The sequence below is a fragment of the Nipponia nippon genome, unplaced genomic scaffold (assembly GCF_047370975.1).
Source record: "Nipponia nippon isolate SJK-2023a ecotype South Korea unplaced genomic scaffold, ASM4737097v1 scaffold_5, whole genome shotgun sequence".
In the NCBI taxonomy this organism is placed as follows: domain Eukaryota; kingdom Metazoa; phylum Chordata; class Aves; order Pelecaniformes; family Threskiornithidae; genus Nipponia; species Nipponia nippon.
The window spans coordinates 62,450,013-62,466,339 of NW_028262369.1; the positions used below are offsets into that span (position 1 = coordinate 62,450,013).

The 16,327-nt window shown below is 42.3% G+C and overlaps 1 protein-coding gene across 1 annotated transcript in view; it reads right to left on the minus strand.

Moving 5' to 3' along the window:
- CPS1 (carbamoyl-phosphate synthase 1) overlaps nucleotides 1–16,327 on the minus strand; it is a 190,925-nt gene that overhangs the window by 25,090 nt on the left and 149,508 nt on the right. Inside the window, exons 27-31 of the mRNA XM_087732304.1 lie at nucleotides 12,334–12,475; nucleotides 10,423–10,488; nucleotides 9,796–9,859; nucleotides 6,135–6,316; nucleotides 100–294 (exon numbers count right to left, since the gene is read on the minus strand). Coding sequence (XP_087588430.1) covers nucleotides 100–294; nucleotides 6,135–6,316; nucleotides 9,796–9,859; nucleotides 10,423–10,488; nucleotides 12,334–12,475 — 649 coding nt within the window. The remainder of the gene's footprint in view (nucleotides 1–99; nucleotides 295–6,134; nucleotides 6,317–9,795; nucleotides 9,860–10,422; nucleotides 10,489–12,333; nucleotides 12,476–16,327) is intronic.

Sequence of the window (16,327 nt, forward strand, 5' to 3'; positions counted from 1 at the left end):
GGAATCTTGAAATGTATCAGTAAGTCGGTCCTCCCTGAGCAGATGCTCATAACAACCCCCAGCCACTTCATTGTTTCCCAGATGCACATCCCAACTTACCAGTGTGCTGACTGCCTTCCAGGGAGCCTGAGCCACATGCAGCTCATCCAGAACAGCTGAGAATATGGAGCGATCTTCTGCCCGGTCAATCTGCAAAGGATTTGTGCCAAGGATCTTCACTCCACTCTGGTGCAGTGGCACTGCCAAGTTATTGGGAATCTGCCCGCCTACAGAAATAATGCAACCGCTGCATCCCTGTTGGCAGAGAGAAAGGAGCACAGTCCAAGTCACCTCAACATTAAGAGCTGTTATAACATGGAATCCAATATTTAGATTACATCACTTTTTAGGCTGCTATGAGCAAAGGCAGATCATAATTGTGCTGATCCAGAGGCACCCAGGCTGCAAAGTCTGATTCAGAGTGTGTAGCCTCTCTAAAACAGCAATATCCTCATTGATATCACTCAACAGACAGCAGTAACTTGAGGTTGAATTCCCCAGGAAACCAAAGAAATCTGCAGTGTTCACATGTCTTTTGAGATCAAGCCAAGGTTTTAACTTCTGCTAGAACCACAGACTGTTACCTTGTTTTCACGTCATGTTTAGGTGCTTCTGCTTTCCCAGTGAGGATAAGCACTGAGCTGACACATGCCTCCCTTGCTTTGCAGAGGAAGGGTGCTGCGCTATGAAAACCTCATGGCCCACAACAAAACTCAAAACTCTGCTCGGTGGGGTCAGGTCTCCCTCCCACGTTCTCCTGCACATGTGAACATGGGGACCACCACTTCAACTGAGCCCGCTCCCACCTCCCTGCTGCAACCTTTGGACACAGTAGCATGAAAAAACAAGATGTTTTAGGTCCCCTTTCTTTCTCAGTCCAGCTCTTCCAAGAAAACAGCCTCTCCCATGCTCACGATCAGAGATTTCCAGAGTAGCAGACATTCACGCAAACTCTTTTTTTCTACAGAGTTGCAAGACAGTAACCCCCAGCAGAGAGACAACAGGAAACAACTGGAATTTTTTGTTGTTGTTATTTGCTAGGCAAACATCCTTTCTTAGCTTCAGATGCCAATCTTTAAGGAGCACTCACTGCTGACCCTTTGCTGGCCTGTACCAAGCAAAGCAGAGTCTAACTCAACAGAGCCCAATCCATCAGACAGCCTGTGGTGGTGAACTACTCTGGATACACCTAGCCCGTTATTTTATCTCATCCTCATTATTCCTGACTAGCTCCTCTTTTCTGGTAGCGCATTCGATAGTAACAAGTGTTTCAGCCAAACTGTTGTATATGCTCATTTCTACTCCAGTTATTTGCAAGTGCTTCAATTCCAGAAGCAGATGAGGCAGGACAGGTGGCACAGCATCCTCCAGCCACAGCGGCACATTTCATGTTCATCACTGGGCGACCACAACATTTTAAGTGAGGAAATAATAAATGACAAATAACAAGAGACAGGTGAGCTCACTTGCAAACACACATCCTTCTTCAGGTGCAAATACGGGCAATTTTTTTACATAGAACCCTCAATGCTTTCAAGTACAATTGAGTCTGGTGTGAAAATTTTCAATAGTAAAAAAAAGGCCTTAGAGTACCTGCAACAATTATGAGGATATGAATTACGTTTAGATTGTGTAATAATTGAGGGTAATTAAATAATGGGCACTTTACTTCCAAATTAAAGCTGGTGAAACTTTGCCCAAAGGAGAATCAGGCCCACAGTACAGCTGTAGTGAAGGGCTCTTTTGAACCAAACGTGTTTTACCCACCTCTAACAAATGAGAAACATAAATCAAGTGATCCACGGTTTGGGTCTATCTTTTAGAGTATCAATGTTCTTTTAATTAACAAGTGTGTTTTTCCTGAAGAAGGTTAGCCCCACTGGCCTTCCTGGAAGAGGAACTTCTTAATGAGGGATTTAAAGGGATTTACAGTGGCAGATCTGTAAGCTGAGAGCAGGATGGACTAGAAGTGACTGAGAAAAAACAGATGATAAATGCCAGTACAAACCTGGCTCAACTTTCAAGTCGTTGATTTGCTACCATAATAAAAAGTCACTAAAAAAGTCTGGCATTTAAGCAGCACTTATTACCCCAAGGTCTACAAGATTATTATTTGCTGCTAATATACAGTGCTGGAGATAATATTTTTTCCTTTCTACCATGCAGTCACTTATGGGATGACATGCTGCTGCTGGCCAACAGCAACTGTCTGAAAGAGCTTAGGACAGGGAGTGAAAAATGCCTCATTAGTAGAGGGTGGAGCAAGGACAGAGACTGTTTTGTGCCCACATGAGGTTGTCTCATGTCATCAGAGCTCACCATCTCCAACTCAGAAGAAAAATCTGTTCCTTACTGCTTCCAGACCCATCCAAAATACAGTACTTAGCTCTAGTCCCCGGATCCCTTATCATCCCACATGGACAAGAACCAGACAGTGGATAAAGCAAACCCCTTCTTGCAGCTTGGAATGGTTCCTGTTTGATAGCAAGTCAACTTAGCTTTGCTGCCAAGGTCAACCAACATCTTAATCTATCCTCAACATATTTGAAATGTGCATGTCCCAGCTAAGAGCTTCTCTTCAGCTGCCACTTATTTCTTCCTTTAAAACAATTCTAGTCACTGAGCCTCTAAAATCCAAATACTGCCCCCATCAAAGTTTGGATGGCGTTAGGGACTCCAGCCCCAAGAAGACAGAGGAGATGGCTTATTCAAGCATAGAGCAAAGAATCATATACTCATTTTTCCTCAAAAAGAACCATAAATTAAGACTCAGCTGCTGCTTACTTCTTCCTTTAAAATTCTGATGTTATATCCCAAAGCATGCTTTCACCCAAAGAGCAGCCCACCGCTAGCCTGTTCCGCTAGGGAACAGGACTGCTCCACTGAGAAACGTGGGCAGACAGAAATGGACTCCACTGCATATCCGTTTGTCATCAGCCATATTTTAATTATAAAGAAAATGAATAACATCCTTGCCATTAGATCTCTTTAAAATATATGCTATACATAATCTAGTTAAAGAAGCCTAGAGAGAATTATTTTCCCCTTTATAACAAAAATCACTCTTTTTATTACTACCTTGCTTTTATGTCATTAGTAATAGAGTTGGGTTTTCTTTTTCCCTGAGTTTGAAAACAAATTAGACCATTAAAATTGTACCTAAGAGCCTCCTTTGGTTTTATGAATTGTTTCAGAATGATCCTAGGAACGGAAAAAGAATCAGAAGAGGCCCTCAAGCAGATAGATATTAAAATAAAAAGGGAACATCTCTGGAAACAAAAAGCCAATAAATCTGAGAGAAGGTTGGTTTTTGTTTTTTTTTTTTAATTATTGTCCTCACAGACTACCACCTAACTTTGCACATTCACAGTAAATTAAACTTCCCTCCAAAGCACAGCTCTATTGTGCAGAGCTCAGTCTCCGGAGAGTCAGAGCAGCTGTGAATGTTGACTGGAGATGGAGAGGTAAAAGGGAACACAAGGGAAAGAAAGAGAAGGGACAGTTGATTACATCCCTGGGATAGGACAATGTGAAGCTGTGAGCAGCTCTTGGTAGGCAGATTCCAGGCTCCTCAGTCTCGGTAACCTCGCTCCTCAATGCAGCCTAATTTGTCTAACCAGAAAAACTGGGAAAAGTCAGTGCACCTATTTAGCTGAGCTTAATAGTCCAAGGTTTGCTGCTAATCTTAACAATGTTTAGGGAGTTGATATATCATCTCTACTGAGGGCAAAAGGTTGTGTCCATTTTTTGCTGATGGTTTTACCTACAGTTTGCCGATGATCCAGGACTTTTCAGAGTATTTGCCACTCTTCATTGTCCACTAGAACACAGAGGAGGCTAACGAGCAGGAGAGTTTAAAAGATCATGCCACTATTCATGCTTTGTATATGAAGCTGGGAGAGATGATTATCTGCAGGATTGGTGAGGGATCTCAGAATCAGATTCTGAATTTTTAACTTGATTGTTTCCTTAGGGACTGACTTCCAACTGCATTTGCCTGAGGAAGTATTCTGTTAATGGAATATTAGCATTTGGCTCACTCATTTTTAAAAAAAATGACACATAGCAAATAATATATTTTAGACTACACTCTGCTGGAGGTCTGAAATCTGTCCCCAGGTCTGCCTATGCGCTTTTGCATGAGGCTGTGCAGTCTCTTTACTCTTCAGAGGCTCAGTTTCCCTACTTGCAAATTAGGCATAATGATACCATTCCCTTTTGTCACTAGTTATTATTCATCTCAAGATTTATTAGACAGCACAACTCTAACTTTGGATGTTTAGGCTCAGACCCTGATGGCTTTAACGCCCCCAGAGCAAACATCAGATTGGTTGTTTTCATACCCATACTCTGCAAAGTCCCAACATCTCTCTTCTCTCCCTTTTTATTCCCACTACCTCAGCTCCTGCTGCCTCCTCCCTGCCCTCTCTCCTCTCACGATCACTTTTTAGTTTACTTCACAAGCAGGACAGGCAAAAAACATGCCCAGAAGCAAAAGCACAGTCCAGCTGATGAGCATGGCTGGCTGAGCTGGGGAAATTGCCAAGAGTGTGCTTCCCCTTCAGCTGTGGGTACCACAGGATGCTGTTATTAGACCTTGAGATCTGCAACGCCTCTCATCAAACTCACCAAGCCCTGCTGTGACAAGCAGGATAATGCAAGTTTCAATATGTATGCATTATTCTTTTCACATATTTTTCTTACCCAACTTGCTAATTACTAGCACTACGTATTTAAATGAGTAGTTGCTCCCTCATCACCTATCTCTACCTTCTTTTTGATCCTGCAGTAATTAGATGCTGTGTTTCATCAGTGTTATTTGTCTGACAAACTGTCACACCAGTCTCCTCCACGCCCCAAGTTCAGAAGTTCAGTTTTGCTTAAGTAAACAAGAGTTCAATATTTATAGAGCTGAGCCTCATGGATAATCCTAAAACATTCAAAAAGCAGCCTTTAAGACTCCAGAGAGCCACCGGAGTCTTTTGGCCTGTCCTAAATCTATGCTTTCCAATAACAGTCTCTGGTTTTTACGAAAATTTAAAGAGGAGGTAAAACAACATGTAAAAACAGGAAAATATGAAAATGCAATTGAAAAATGGTCCTAAACAGTATTTTGCAAATGGTTTAAGAACAGAGCCTAGAGACTAGGACTTGAGTTCTGATGTGCTCTTTCTTGGTTCCAAATTTGGGAACGGTCAAAACGTAGCCAGGTTATAAAACCATTTTGGAAACTTGCACCCATTCACAAAGGAGATGAGCCCAAATTGTCACATACTGGGAAAAAAGAGCCAAGAAAAATCCTAAGTTTAACATGACTTGGGTTCTGCAAAGTTTCTGAATTTCAGAATTCACACTGAGTTTCAAGGGAGATTAAGTTCCTGTAAGCATCTTTGAAAGCCTCAGACACAAATCCAAGCTGAGTGTGTTCCCAGTTAGAAATCAACATTTGCCATATTGGGACCAACTGTTTACATTATATATCCTTCCATTACAAAATCTGTCTGGGACTCCTCTCCATCTCTTAGTATCAGCACTTCTGAGCACTTGAAAACTCCTGACAGACAAGTGCAATGTCTGGATCAGGAGCTGGAACATGTTTTGGTTTGATGGCAATTCCAGTGCCCCTTCCTGACCTGCCTGCTGGACCACATCCACCACATTGCCACTATATTGTAAAGCCAAGACTGCAAGTTCTTGAGCACATTAGTGTTATGCACATAACTTGTTCTGCTGCTTCAGGGGGAGTACTTGTGCTTAAAGTCAAGGATATGCTTAAGTGCTAAAGCTCAGCACTGCAAGGGCAAAACAATTTGTGCAATAAATGACTGTGTAGCAAATTAAATCTGCTTGTAAATATTGCACAATATGGCATCTTGCAAAATAATTTAATATTTATTTGGCATTCATTATTGAGCAGTCTGCTAGGAACATCAACGATGTGTAAAATGCAACATCGGGATCCAAACCAAACAGCTTTTGCTAGCAAGCTCTCCCCCTTCACCCCCAGCTGCTCTGCCAAAGCAAGCTAGTGACATGAATTTTGAAAAGTTTGGTCTGCTTCATGGCTTTTTGTTGCTACTTCTGCTTTTCTTTACCTCATAGTGGTAGATGTCTAGGATCCTTTCCAATGACAGCTCCTCAAAGTACAGTCTGTCACACTCGTCAAAATCTGTGCTCACCGTCTCCGGGTTGCAATTCACTACAACGGTCTTGTTGCCAAGCTGACGCAGCGTGCGGATACTGGAGACAGCACACCAATCAAACTCCACGCTGCTGCCTGCCAGGAGACAGAAAAGTGGGCAAGGAAAGGAAGGATGCAGAGAACAAAACATAAACAAACGTTCTCAGCACTCAAGCTTAAAAAAGAAAAAAAAAAAAAAATCATTGCCTCCTGTCAGCTCAGAGCAAGAAATCTAATTGTCCTCCCATGGAAACTAATCATCCACAAACGTGAGCCTCCAAGCACAACAGGTAAGTTGGCTCAGCTGCTCAGGAGTGACAGGCCTCTAACACATCTGTCATCCTGCACGCATAAACACTCATGCCTGCTCTTGCTGCCCAGCCAGCTACTACTGCCTCCCAACCAACACACTTTGAGATGAACTTAAGAGGCAGAAGCTTAGAGGTGACCAAACTGAGTGCCCATTATTATGAGACAGCTCTGTTTACTCGAGGAAACACGAAGCATTTGTACAGATATGGTTTAAAAACCAGAAGATTGAAGTGGTTTTTACCTTCCAGAAGAGCAGAGTGTGGCTAACCTAACAACAGAAAAATTACAATTCAGTGGGTTCGATCTTCCTGTGCACTGACTCTAGATACGAAAAATCAATAGAACAACACTTTTAGAGCCACTCTGTGATCCTTTTGTCTTGGTTTAAAGGCCACAGTGACTAGGCAACACTGTGGGGCAAGTACATCCTACTGTCTTGAGTAAGTACTGTGGCCACCTCTAAAGGAAAGAGGGAATCACCTGGTGCTCAGGTGAGCACCAGGACTTCGTGCTTGGCCTTGGGCAAGCTGGAGGACTTGGCACTTGGGCAACGCTGCAGGCTTCAGGCAATGCTGGTGTCCAAACTTGTGCTAACAGCTACTGTCCCATAAATTTCTAAGCTCAAACATCTAAGAGGAGTACCATAAACAGAGAATGATGCACACTAAAAACCATCATTAAATGGTTACGCTTACAGTCTACAAGAAAACCTTGGCCTCATCATGATGTGTTCATGGTCATTACATGATCATTAACCACTGATATCATTATTTTTATATATAATTGTGTGACACGATATATTGGAAATTTACATTGTGCTTAATTGCTGCCTCCTAGTCACAAACAGATGGCTGTCACAGGTCACTCACTGACAGGCACACTATTTATTTCCCTGCTTCTGTCAAACAGGAACCTCAAAACATGCCTACGTCTCAGCTAAAACCCCACAGAAAAGAGAAGGAAATCAAATCTGAAACTGGATGTTTCCCAGAAGGTTCACCAGATGCTCGTTCATTTTTTGTATTCCACTTCCATTATTCAGGTATTCTTATAGACATAAGAAACCTCAAATTTGAGACACAATGGTCATCTGGAGTCCCCATCTGACTGCTTTAGATACTACCTGGGAAAACAGGTGAACACTTGTAAGTATACTGCAGCCACATCCAGTAATGGTCATGTCCAAACAGTCGGAAAAGGGAAGATAGCAAATAATTAGTAACACTAGTAATGGCTTTTGTAACATAACCAGCCACGGCTCCACAGAAGATAATTACTACATCAATACAGGCATGTTTTTGAACTCACTTTCAGGTTTCAATCACATTATACCTACGTGCACACCATAAAATTTACAGAGCACTCTGCTGGTCCACATGCTTGGTGGAATAGCTTATTAATACTGCTTGCAGGGCTGACTTTCACACAAACAAAACCCCCTCCCAGGACAGGAGGTACCCTCCTGGCAGCAAGAGAAGAGCAAGCATTGCCTTGAATATCTGAGCAATACCGCCACAGAGCACAGGTCACACGCTGCAGCTCAGGCTCTCTGTGAGCCAGAGGCCTTTACGTGTGAATGAAAAGGTACATCAAAGCATGCTCTGAAGTTCAAGAGTGTGCAACTGTACCAATTCACATCATGTTTCTATTTGGCATATTAGTTAATAAGAAAGAACAAGAAAATTCAGTTTGGATAATTTTCTTTTTAAATGCAGAATATAGCATGACTTATTAAATGACCTTACACTACACCCAAATAATTTTATTTCTTTGCAAAATTGTCAACATTGTCAAGACTTGACTGTAATATATTTCAAAATATTTTCAAACAGAAGTAGGGTGTTTTTTTTTTTAAGCTAAAAGTCAGTTTTCAACAAGGGAAGAATAACCTTGGTTAAAAAAAAAGAAAAAGAAAAAGAAAAAAGGTAACTTCACATGTTTAACTTCCATCCAAATCATTTAGCCGTTTCTGACCTGTTCCTGTTTTGTAAATGTACATCCACAGGGAACACTAAGTTGATCCCACTGAATTATGATTACAATTCTGAAGGCATAGGGGAAAAGCATGCTGCTTACTTGCCTTCAAAGGATAACAAAAGAAAATAAAAATAAATCAACTTGGCTATTGGACCTAGAAAAACGTCTTTTTGAGGTGCAAGTAATGGTTTCATTTAGCAGCCTTTATTAAGTTGCAGTCTCTTCCAAAGATTGCCCTGATCTAATCAAAGCTACAGAACAGGTAAGACCAAGCTCAGACCATATGGCTAACCTAAACAATTAGGAGTTTCAGGTGAACGATGCAAGACGTATTCACATATATTCGATCAAATTACTAAACAACACTGCCATCCTTTTTATATTCATTTTTTGTAACCATCCTACACAGCATGTTGACTGGCAGAAGCGTTCACAAAAAATAAGCATAATCATGGAGCATTCCTCCACATTTCACTCATCTCAACATTCATACTGGAAACTGAGTTCAAAAAGACACATCCTACAAACAGCAACAGGAGTGTAGCACGTGATCTGCTCATCCAAGCAAAACAAATGGATGCAGTTTTGAATTTCAGCTTTCAAAAACCATCACCGCTACTTGCGAGATGCAGAGCAAAAATATTTCTGAATAACAAGCAATTTTTTTCTTGTCAATAATTGCAAGCTATTTGGAAGGATCCATGAAAAGAAAAAGTGAAAGTCATCACATACAGAATTAAGCAGTCTATCTACCCAATACTCATAGCCACGAGGAAACTCTTATGCTGCATAATCATTTGAGTGGGCTGAAAAAACAGCATACAGAGAACTGCTTATACAAAAGTAGCTGAAGATTTTTAAATATTTTCATAGTCACCTATACTTACAGTAGTAAAATGATTAGTATATAAGAACATAGTCATGAGCTGGCAGTAAACATATAAGATAGGTGTTGCAGCAACAAACTTCTATACAAGGTATTGGGTTCTCAAGGCCTTAACATGTGAAAAAGTAAGGTTAAAAAAAACTTTGTGGAAATCACAACTAAATGACATGCTCTTCAGTTTCAAGTGAAAAGTAATAAAATACTCATGTTTTTTCCAGGGCGTGAAATGAAGTCTCCAAGCAAGTGTAAAAGGCAAACCTTGTGTTAGGAATTGATGTCCTGTGCACTGTGCTCTGGAGGGTTTTGTCACCACATGAGAAGAGGAACAAATGAACCACAAGAATATCCAAAGAAGGCTCGAGGGTGCAAGGAGAATAGAGGAGTTGTAAGAAAGATTTACCTATGTGATACGGTCCACAGCCCAACACCATCACTCCACAGTCATCAAATTTTACATCATGTTCCTGAGAAGGGAAGGAGAAAAGTCATTAGGATCTCTACTCCACAGCACCTAACTCCATGCTTTTCAGAATAAACAGTTTCTGGTGCTCAGCCCGTATCCAACAGTCTGATCCTTCAGGGCTCAAGTCAGATCTCGTTTACTGCAGTGTAAATCAAGTGCAACTCTACTGGAATTAGTGGTGCTGCACCCAAACCAAAGGAGATGCAGCACCTCTGCTTTGGCTATTCAAGCAGCCCAAGGAGTTTCACAGAAAAATGAATGCTAGGATGAGATAAGTGAAACATGAGTTCTGCACACCCAGCACCTGACCTATGCACAGAGGATGCAAGTACAGGTGATATAGGACAGGATCATAACAACATAGGGACATTAACGCTAAATGCACTGGATCAGTATTTGAGCAAGAGAAAGTTCCAGGCCTGCTGTAAGGGGATTATATGTAACACCATCCAAAATAATTGCTACAGAGACTGAGACATCTGCAAGATCTCCAGAAATAACACAGCATAGGGGAAAGAGATCAAACTAGACAGCAAGGAGACTGTTGTTTCCGAGTGTGCCTACCTGCCCATTGTACGTGATGTAGAGGTAATTAGTTACTGCTGGGTATTCTGCTGCCAGTGTGTCGATCTGTACAGAGAAGAAGAGGAGGGATTGTGACCTGGACAGTGCAAGATCCTTCTTACATGCAGGTATTTTGGGGGTTTTCTTTTCCCTCTTTCCTTTCCCACTCCTATATCTGTCCTATTATTTTCCCATCAAGTCTTTCCTCAAAAGGAGGTGATCTGAACTGCCATATGCTGGCAAAACAGCCTATGCCTGGCCTTCCCCCCAGACCTTACAGTTCAATCAACAGAAGAGTCTACCATGTCTTTCTAAACTGCAGTTTTAGCTCTGCACCTCTTTGATAAAACACCTCCACAGTCCAGGAACTTTCCCCATCCATCCCTTCTTGCTGAGGCCCTCATTCTCTAGTTAGTTTGGCAGCATTAATTACACAGATCTCCGTTCCTCCAGGTCTCCCATCCTCTTTAGCTGCACTGTCTGGGATCTTCACACTATGCTCTTGACCTCATCTTACTCCCTCATTGAATACAAACATACACACAGTACCACTTTGAGATCATCCCAAGTAGCAGCCAGCAGTGCAAGTACTACGTATTCATGTTACAATATAACTCGTGCTTTGATAATTAAATGGTACACAAAGCAAGAGTGATTTTTCAACCACCCCTTATATGTAGTTTTCAACAATTTCTTATGTAATTAGTCACCAGAGAGCCAAGAAGAATAATTTGCCTACTAGGCTGTTCAAAAATTATTTGTGTCAACTACTTATTGCATGTTATACGTGGTAACTAGTCCATCTAGATCACCAGCAATTGCTGAAGTTCCCTGAATAAACAGCTGAAACATTTCTACACAGAATACTGAACAGGGAACAATATTGCAGCAGTCCTGACATGAATTTTTACATGATATACCATTTAAAAGAATCTATCCAATCTTCAAGTATTTTCAGGAATACCCACTGGCTATCCAAATCCTTGTGAATAATGAAGAATGTGACCTTACGCCATTAGCACTATGTAAGCGTCTGCTGCTCATTACTGTTGCTAATACTGCAACTTGTACTTCATGGCTCAAGAAGAAACATATGCTTTGAAGCCACAAATGCAGGCGTAAGTAGAATGACCTTATTAAGGGTACCTTGGCACACAAATCAATCCAGCACTGCAGTGCCATATGCAGCTGAAAGAATACCACACAAGACAAGGCACGTTTCTGTGGTCCAGGTGAGGACATAGAAGGAAAACAGCAGCTGGGGAACAGAAGGAGATTTGGCACCTGGAATCAGGCCTGAGGATACAGATGGGCACTTTCAGAAACATTCAGTAGTTTGGGTTGGGTTTTTTTTCCCCTTTAAGGACAAAAAAACAGCTGGTGGCAGTTTAATACCAACATACCTTAAATGCAGCAGCAGAACACCTAGCAAAGCACTCATGACACTGCCATGAATACTAGATGAGCTCATTACACTCCAGCTATCACAGTGAATAGCAAATGAACCCATAACAATAGGACACTTCAAATAAAGTATTACCCTGTAAAAAGTTACTACCAAGAGAAATGACATATTACATTTTTCATGGTCATATCATGGTGGGCCAGCATTCTCAGCCTTTTCCTGAAGCCAGATAGCTGTGTTTCCCCCTCAGCCACACAGAATACGAACAAGAATATTCTGAGTGTCTCTTTGGGGATGTTCATGTCATTACATTGATGCCTGCAGTGCAGAAGTAACAGCTATGTGGGTGAAATTTGTTCTCTAATGTCAATGTCAAAACTTCCATGGATGTTAACAGAGCCAGGGGTTCCACTTTGTTTACCTCAGCTGTTTCTAAAGACATAGAGGTCTCCTGCTCCTTGCACTCTTGGAAGCCCCCACCACGAACAGCGATGTTTCTCACGTACCTGTTTCACCCAGGGCATTATATTCTTCCTCAGTCTCAGCTGACGGCACTGGACTGCAGTCAGCCTCAGGCATTTCCCAATCTGTTTGTCTGAGAACCCGATCTGTTTGGCTCTCCTCAGTGTCTCTTCTGGAACTGTTTCACTGGGATTAAATAAGAAAAACACTTCTGCATGAGGCTTTACAGGAATACTTAGAAGATACATGAGTGCTTGTGTCTTCCATACTGCATAGAGTTGCTATAGGATCATGCACATAAAGGCAAGAAAAGGAAGAAGACCCAGCTAAGCTATGCAATCCTCATACACAGAAGATCTTTTTCACACTGGGTGCCCCCCACAAACACCTATAAGGTAAAGTCTACAAGCAAGACTACTGATGCTAGGAAGTGAAACATTTTCTTTCCTTACATTTTTGAGACAGGAATGAGTGACTCATGACGAGGTCCATCATCTCCCACACAGCATTCTCTACCAGGCTAGTACAAGGTCACCGTATCCACAATAACTGTATGGTCATTTGCCATTACAGCCTCCACAGAGGACCTGCAGTGATTCCTTTCTTGGATTCAGTATCCCTCACATCTCCGTGCCCACACTCAATCTCTCCCTTACATTCACCCTCCCAGTCTAAATTTTAAAATATAGGCCTCACCAGACAGGCCTGGATCAATAAGTATGTATGTACTCGTATCTCCTGCCTCTCATTGCAGCCACCTGCTCCACACAAAGGCATGAAATTCCTGAAGCTCTGGGACAAGCTGCTCAGAGGCATAACTGTCCCCCAACTCTGCCACGCTGGGGGACAACTTGCCTCAAAACACTACAACCTGTCCCAAACAAGGCCTTCTTTCTGTTACTGAGGATGCTCTACCTACTTTCAGAAACGGCCAGTCTTTTCAAAAAGCATCTGACCTCAGAGATACATAGTAGAAACGACCTTCAGAGGCTCACACGCAAAGTAGGTTTTTCCTTCTGACAGTCTCAAGTATCCATTTTCCATATAATTGGTGCTGCTTCTTACATTACGAAAAAAAGGGAGAAGGGGATAGACAGGGTAAAGTAGGGGCACCTTTTTAGATTTCATATTTGCAGTCAGGGTCTCTCAATACGTCCATATGTTCTCATTCTCCTGGTTTTGCTTTTTAGGAGTCCTAGTTTTTGCTGTTTATTTTAAATCCGTTGCTTTCCCTGGCCATCTCTGCAGTTTCTTGCCCACTTTGCTTTTGATTTTTTCATCTTCTCCATTCCCCCTTTATTCCCACCACTTTTTTCTCTCCCACACTATCTTTGTTCCACTTTGTTTTGACTCAACCTATAGCCCTGATAGAAACAGACACAGGCAGAAACTAAGCTACCTTTTCTAAGCTTAGCTTTTGCAAAAACTTAAAAAAGCCTATGTATTTTTATCAGCACTTCTGCTTTTCATCTTTATTGCCAAGAGCATCCTTGCCTGCCCAATAAATCAATATTTTATGAGCAAGCAAGCTCTGAATCAGGAAAAAGGAAATGATTAACAAACAAGCAATTTTCCTAAATCAGAGCTTTTGAATAATGTCCTTCGCTTGATGGTATTTTTAAATAAATAGCATTATGTTATTTGAGTGGGAGGAGAGGGGTAAGGCCACTTTATTGGAACATGTCAGGAAGCTGAAGCATGAGAGAGAGTCATTGGATTGGATTTTCCACTCTGGCTTAGGCACAGAGCAGGTCTGCTGCCCTCGGTGAGGTCAGGCTAGCGTAAAACAGGTGAGAGTCACAGAAGCGTCAAACCAGCTGTTCCGAGAGCAAAACTGGGCACCAGAAACTTTTGGGTTCACATCCCTGGGTAAGGGTTTTTTCTCTATGAATTCCCCAGTGCCATCTCTCCTTCCCCTGCAATAAGAGCACAGAGTGCTCCACCTGCCTACAAGAGCATAGCAGACAGCTGGTGAGTATCTGCAGAAAGGAAACGCTCACTGTAGCTGCTGTCTTCTGCCCTGTGTCCCAGCCTGCCACTAACGAACAGCCTGCTCTGCCCTCAGGGGACTCCAGGCAGGAGTACCACCTACACCCTTGATCTTCTCCACAACCCTCCACCACATCACCCTTCTTACTCCAGCAGGTCCGGCTCTTTGCTAGTGTCAGAAGGAAACAGTCCTGCCTAATCCAGAAGGCTGTGCTTCCCAGGTTTTGGATTTAGTTCTGGGTGCAGAAAGACTTCCCAAAGTAAGACCCACTTTGCAGCACCGCAGTAGGTTTCCATGCACTAACTCCTCCACTGCAAAAATCCTCCGCTTCTCCTCAGCCCTTTCTGCTTTCTCATCTCAGCTCAGAGGCAGGACTTCTTGCATGAACTGTGAATGCCAGAACTGAAGGCATGGACAGGTGTTTTACAGGAGGAAACATAGCAAGCAAAACTGCCAGTTCTCTGGCAAAAGAGATGCTAGCCATCACCGGCTACTAGGAAGAACGCACCCATGCTAGATTTCTCTCCTAGATTCAGCATTCCCTAAGTACAAGTGAGCAGACCTGATAACCCCAAGAAAATGAGCCTGTTTCAGCGCAGTTTGCTTCTTTGCTCTCCTTCCCTTCTGCCTCAGAAACACACATAGCTGGCTGTATTTGATTACTGACAGAGAAAGAAAATTGCCTTCATTTTCAGCTTGTTTCAATTCAGTTTTTTGTATCTCATTATAACAATATCAGTCATCGTCATCCCCCCCAGCAGGGCGGGTAAAAGAGAAACAGTGATTATTTGGCGACATGATTCATTTGCCTTGGGCTAGCAACTTAAATTAGGTTAGGACACTTACTAATCCATGCAAAAAGGTAACCAGCTTTGTACAGAACTGGTGTGCAAGAGAAAAGCTGAGCACCTAAAGGGGAAATGAAACTGTGCATTTTTTCCTCTGCTACTCCCAATGCGTGATAAAGAAAAGATAAGAGATGTAGCTTTCAAGGTGGCTAATAAGAAAGATGCAGTGGGAACCTCTATTCAAGCAGCACTTAGGCAGGAAGGGTTTTCTCATTTCTCACTGCCATGGAGGCAGCTTAATATGGAGGAAAAGCACCCAGCTCACCACGAGGCAGGAAAGGTTAGAACTGACAACCCAGCCCTGGGGATGTAACAGGGCTGGGTTGCCATTTAATATTGTCACAGAAAACCGGCAGGAGTCAAACACCCAGCAGGGCTGCTTTCCAAGCACTTCAAACCAGAATCTGCCACGAGATGAGAAATTGCCAAAAGCCTCTGAGGTAGCTCCCAGGGGTTTGAAGGCACAACCAGAAGAAGGGGCCCACAGAGTAAGCCAGCAGAATTGCTCCACCATGTTTAAAGGGGACTGGATCAGAGAGCTGCAAACCCTCGCACTGGTATGGAAATCAGGTTGCCTCTCTGCATGTACTGGACACATATCTTTGCACCTAGGTAGTTTCCATTTACTAATAAGGGTAATTTTTAGCATTTATGTCTCAAGATTCATGCAAAGAATATAAAAAAACATGCAAACAGTAGGTAGGGTGATGCTTATCTTACAGATAGCAAAACTGAGACACACAGAGGTTAAGGGGTGATGATTTTTAAGATCCAGCGTTGACCTAATTCTGTTCCCACCGCCTTTGCTCAAAGACAGCCCTTTAGACTTGCTGGAGACACTAAAGCCAGCAAGAGCAGAATCAGGCTGATCTCTTTTGAAGGCTTGAGTGCAAATAACCCTTCCAAGAGCTCACCAGAAATCCAGCACTAAAAAGAGAAGGAAAAAAAAAATAAATCTCAGTTCTGGCTATTCCCAATCACATTCCCCTGGAGCATCACTTACTCTTCAAACAGAGGGCAAAAAGTCTTCCAAAGATTAAACTCCCTTGCTGGTTTATAATCAATTCTGAAACAAGGGAAGATTAAGTGGCCATGATTCCAGACTCCTACAATTCTCCTTTTTCCTAACATTCCCCTTTGCAAAATGACAGTCAGAAGTTTCAGAGCTTCAAACCCAGACAATTAGACTTGTGCACACTG